General features: G+C 40.3%; 1 protein-coding gene across 1 annotated transcript; it reads left to right on the forward strand.

The window, feature by feature from the left end:
* The first annotated feature begins 2,686 nt into the window (after positions 1-2,686).
* LOC102293953 (olfactory receptor 6C1-like) lies at positions 2,687-3,640 on the forward strand. Its single transcript, XM_005950014.2, has one exon. It carries the CDS (start codon positions 2,699-2,701, stop codon positions 3,638-3,640), a length of 942 nt encoding a protein of 313 aa, XP_005950076.1. The 5' UTR covers positions 2,687-2,698.
* Positions 3,641-5,601: the final 1,961 nt, after the last annotated feature.

Genomic DNA, 5,601 nt, shown 5'->3' on the forward strand with positions numbered 1-5,601 from the left:
AGGCAGATCGCGCTAACATAATATGCACTGTTAGTTGATTATTTACCTGCTGCATTAACGGGAGAGGACGTGCAAACGTTACCGCTGCTGCTGGGTTGAGTTTCATGAGTTCGGAGCAGAATTAAAAACACAACATTCATTTAAGGTTATCGCGTGTTTTGTGAACAAATGCTTTTGCATATTCGTAGTGTTACCTCCCTTAAATGAAATATCTACTTTGCAAATATTGCAAGTTGCCCTGTTGTCATCCGTTCTCGTAAAGTATAACCAAACTTTTGAGTGTTTAAGCCACTTAGGCGCCGTGTTTCCTGCCAGGTAAATGAAGCTCCGCAACGTGGTGACATCATTCGGGGCGACTGGAATCGATAAGGGAATCGTTTGTAAAAATGGCAAACAATTCCAAGGAATTGAAACAGTGGGAACCGGTTCTCAACAAGAACAGGGTTTCGATACCCATCCCTAGATGTAAGCATCAGTTATTAATTAAAGCCAGAAGCAGTGACTGCAGCACTGCGTGGCAAGTTCTAATCCCTATAGCATGTTGTTTCACCTAAAAGCAAAACTTTTCCTGTGATGTTTCTGGCTGATTTTAGGGTTTTGTTTTAGTACCAGGCTGATTCTGCCAGTTAGATTTGTTTTCTTTTTCTAAGAGAAAGACTGTTTTGTTTTGTTTTTTACACTCAGACATGTCTGGAACTGTGCCTAATAGGAAAAAACCTGCCAGGTATTATCCCTCTGGTGGTGATATTTTGTGTGCTGATGATTTAAAAGCAGGCTTGCAAGATTGGGAGTAAAAGCGCTATAAAACACTTTAATTGAGAGCAAATATATGGTGAGCTTCTCTTTAAATTACAATGGGCTTCTGAGGAAATTCACCTAAAGGGGCGCTGACCATATTAGATGGTAAGACCTGTGTTTAAAAGGATTGTAGCAATTCAATCCATTTCAAAAGCAAAAAGAATTGATTTTATTTTTGAATGACGTAATATTGCTGTCAGTGGATACTTAAATTAGGGCGCGGTTTTCCACTATCAGCAACGATTGGTAAAAACTAAGTCAACTAAGAGTGACCTAGACAACGCTAGGATGCAGCTGAACAGCTGAGGCAGTGGGGAGGTGGAAACTGGACTATGAAGTGGCCGGGGCACTGTAATGAGAGGAGAGCACAGTCAACGGGATCCGGCAGACAATCAGTGATCCTCCACAGTTAAACTGAGTTGCCTTACTTGTTTTTAGGTGGAGGTGACAGGTGGGGCGGAAGGCCCGGATACAGTCGAGGCGTGGGGAGGCAGGCAAGTGAGTGGCGGGCCAGTTGGCAACGTCGTACCAGCAGCAGGTGGCCCAGGTCCAGGAAAGCGGGGATGAGGGAGCCAAGACCCCCACTCCAGGAGCTACCTCTGAGGACAAGAAAAACAGGTAAGTCTTCACACGGGTTCTGGACAAAGCACTCAAACACCACTTGACTAACATGGGATAGCAGATACTCAGGCGATGAATGGTAGAGTGCGCAGGTCTTATATGCTGCCGGAATAATTGCCCACAGGTGGTCAGCCAGGGAGGAGCAACCAATCTCCACCTAAAGGAGGAGGAGCCGCTGTTGGAGACCTGCAGGTACCCACCCAGACCATGACAATAACAGGTGCAGTGGCCAGAGTATTGCTGGAAAAAAATCATCCCAAGGGTGGAATCTCCAGACTGAGATTGAGACTGGGTGCTGATCAGAAGTCTTCAGAGACCCAGCGAGAAGTAGGAAATATTCATGGCATAGCTGACAGCCCAAGCAGTGGTTGAGGTCAAAGGTCCTACTAGTGATCATGAGAAGATTCAGGAACCACAGCAATAACCATAAAGCTGTGCTGGAACGAGAGAGTGAGGGGTGAAAAGAGCACCCTCCTCCAACAAGGGCGTGCTAAGCTCCAACTAAGCGACTGCAGAGCGAGTCTCTGTGCCAACCAAGAGGGATCAGCGAATGAATACAGATGACAACTGATTAATCAGTCAGGCAGTTACATATGTTAAACTATAAACATCATAGAGACATCAGTCTCAATAAGCATATGCATCAGTGCGTTCTTCTGGTTTTTACACATTAAAATAGAAACTAAGCACATTTCCTGCACATTTTTCTTAAGGTTATTGTTGAAAATTTCAGGGAATAAGTCATTTTTTCTGCTTCTTTTAGGGTTAAACATTATACAGAGGCCAGGTTGTTAGTGTGAAATACATTCTCATTTACAAAATATTTAAATATTCTTATCTTTTACAATCTAAAAACCAAAAGAAGACTCATTATAACACAGCTATATTATGTATTTTTGAAGGAAGGGAAAAGTATGTTGCTTATCAAACATATAATAACCTTAGTCACTGTGCTGATGTTTTACACTCAAAACAAAGGTCCTAATAGACAATCTATTAAAGCTCTATAGAGAGCAGTTACATAAGACACAAAGAACTTTATTCGTAAAAGTGAATTTCATTTTTTTTAAATTATTCAGCTCAACAAGTGAAAGCACCACTTACATCATGCTGACCACGTAATTGTGGCTGACACACAGAGTATATAAACCTCTGGTGACATACTTTGTCACTTAGACAGTACACAGAGAGATTTCATTTCACCCTGACTTTAACTTGGAAAAATGTCATTTGCTCTCAGTTTGGAATGACATCTACTAAGGTAAACTAATATTTTATTATGGATAATGTTTCAGTAATTACTGTTTTTACTCTCTCAGGTTTAAGTGATATTGCAAACTACAGGGTCATTCTCTTTGTTCTCACTTTACTGTGTTACTGTGTGATTTGGCTGGTAAATTTGACGATAATTGTGACAGTCATTGTGGATAAAAAACTTCATGAACCCATGTACATCTTCCTCTGCAATCTGTGCTTCAATGGACTCTATGGGACAGCTGCATTTTATCCCAAGTTTCTCTATGATCTTCTGTCCACCACTCATGTCATCTCTTATGCAGGATGCCTTTTACAGGGTTTTGTATTGCACTCTTCAGTTTGTGCTGACTTCTCTCTTCTAGTTCTCATGGCCTATGACAGATACGTGGCTATATGTCGACCTCTTGTGTACCACTCTCTGATGACTACACAAAAAATTTGTATTTTAGTATTTTTTGCTTGGCTTATTCCCTTTTACCTTCTCTTCATGAGCACAATAACAACAGCAGTGTTGAGGTTATGTGGCACACACATACCAAGAATCTACTGTGTAAACTGGTTAATTAATAATCTGGCTTGCTCTGCCTCTGTAGCAAGAATTGTTATTCCTGCTTTTAATTACACCTTTTATATCGGCCATGTCCTTTTGGTTTTCTGGTCTTATGTACATCTGATCAAAACATGTCAGTCATCCAAAGAAAACTGGAACAAATTCATGCAGACATGTGTACCACATTTATTCTCTTTAACAGTTGTTGTTCTGTCTTTTCTTTTTGATATGTTATACATGCGATTTGGCTCAAAGGAAATACCAAAAAGTTTTGAGAATTTCATGGCAATGGAAATTTTCCTCATCCCACCAATTATTAATCCTCTCATATATGGATTTAAATTGACACAAATAAGAAACAGAGTTTTGAATTTTATGCGTGGTAAAAGTTCAGCTTTGAGACTAAAGTCATGAGTGTTTCTGCAGAGAGGGGCAAAGAAATCTGTTGATATGTGATTCAAGTGAAATGTGATCTGTAGAGTAAATTAATAGATACTATGACAGATACATATTTCCAGACTGTTTTCATTAATTGAAATATAAGTAGAATTTCCTTTTGGTTTTTGAAATTTAAAAAAGAAAACAACACACATTGAAATTAAATACATTTCCTGCACATTATTAGTTTCTGTCTTGTATGGACAAAAAAAAGTTTTCATGCGGTTACATCTTTTTCTGATGTTTAGCTTCTTTTTCTGGTTGACTACAATGTTTTTACTCACCTACTTTTGTTACACTTAATTATAGTATCCTTGGGTCTAAAATTTTATTCTCAGGTAATTATCAAAATGCTACTAAAGCTCTGCCAGAGGTGGGAGTTGAAAAACTCTCTGACCTAGGCCTCTGCACACCTTTACTCTGAAATCAGTCTTTTGGGTTTTCTTTACATCCCTGCTACTAGCTCTGCCAGAGGTGGGAGTTGAAAAACTCTCTGACCTAGGCCTCTGCACACCTTTACTCTGAAATCAGTCTTTTGGGTTTTCTTTACATCCAAATTAAGTGGCTGTCATCACACCAGGCTACAAACCACTGTACAGGGAGTGCAGAATTATTAGGCAAGTTGTATTTTTGAGGAATAATTTTATTATTGAACAACAACCATGTTCTCAATGAACCCAAAAAACTCATTAATATCAAAGCTGAATGTTTTTGGAAGTAGTTTTTAGTTTGTTTTTAGTTTTAGCTATTTTAGGGGGATATCTGTGTGTGCAGGTGACTATTACTGTGCATAATTATTAGGCAACTTAACAAAAAACAAATATATACCCATTTCAATTATTTATTTTTACCAGTGAAACCAATATAACATCTCCACATTCACAAATATACATTTCTGACATTCAAAAACAAAACAAATCAGCGACCAATATAGCCACCTTTCTTTGCAAGGACACTCAAAAGCCTGCCATCCATGGATTCTGTCAGTGTTTTGATCTGTTCACCATCAACATTGCGTGCAGCAGCAACCACAGCCTCCCAGACACTGTTCAGAGAGGTGTACTGTTTTCCCTCCTTGTAAATCTCACATTTGATGATGGACCACAGGTTCTCAATGGGGTTCAGATCAGGTGAACAAGGAGGCCATGTCATTAGTTTTTCTTCTTTTATACCCTTTCTTGCCAGCCACGCTGTGGAGTACTTGGACGCGTGTGATGGAGCATTGTCCTGCATGAAAATCATGTTTTTCTTGATGATACCAGCCCAAACCAGTACTCCACCTCCACCTTGCTGGCGTCTGAGTCGGACTGGAGCTCTCTGCCCTTTACCAATCCAGCCACGGGCCCATCCATCTGGCCCATCAAGACTCACTCTCATTTCATCAGTCCATAAAACCTTAGAAAAACCAGTCTTGAGATATTTCTTGGCCCAGTCTTGACGTTTCAGCTTGTGTGTCTTGTTCAGTGGTGGTCGTCTTTCAGCCTTTCTTACCTTGGCCATGTCTCTGAGTATTGCACACCTTGTGCTTTTGGGCACTCCAGTGATGTTGCAGCTCTGAAATATGGCCAAACTGGTGGCAAGTGGCATCTTGGCAGCTGCACGCTTGACTTTTCTCAGTTCATGGGCAGTTATTTTGCGCCTTGGTTTTTCCACACGCTTCTTGCGACCCTGTTGACTATTTTGAATGAAACGCTTGATTGTTCGATGATCACGCTTCAGAAGCTTTGCAATTTTGAGACTGCTGCATCCCTCTGCAAGATATCTCACTATTTTTGACTTTTCTGAGCCTGTCAAGTCCTTCTTTTGACCCATTTTGCCAAAGGAAAGGACGTTGCCTAATAATTATGCACACCTGATATAGGGTGTTGATGTCATTAGACCACACCCCTTCTCATTACAGAGATGCACATCACCTAATATGCTTAATTGGTAGTAGG

The sequence above is a fragment of the Haplochromis burtoni genome, unplaced genomic scaffold, assembly GCF_018398535.1.
Source record: "Haplochromis burtoni strain Fernald_Lab_line unplaced genomic scaffold, NCSU_Asbu1 Contig_705, whole genome shotgun sequence".
Classification (NCBI taxonomy): Eukaryota; Metazoa; Chordata; class Actinopteri; order Cichliformes; family Cichlidae; genus Haplochromis; species Haplochromis burtoni.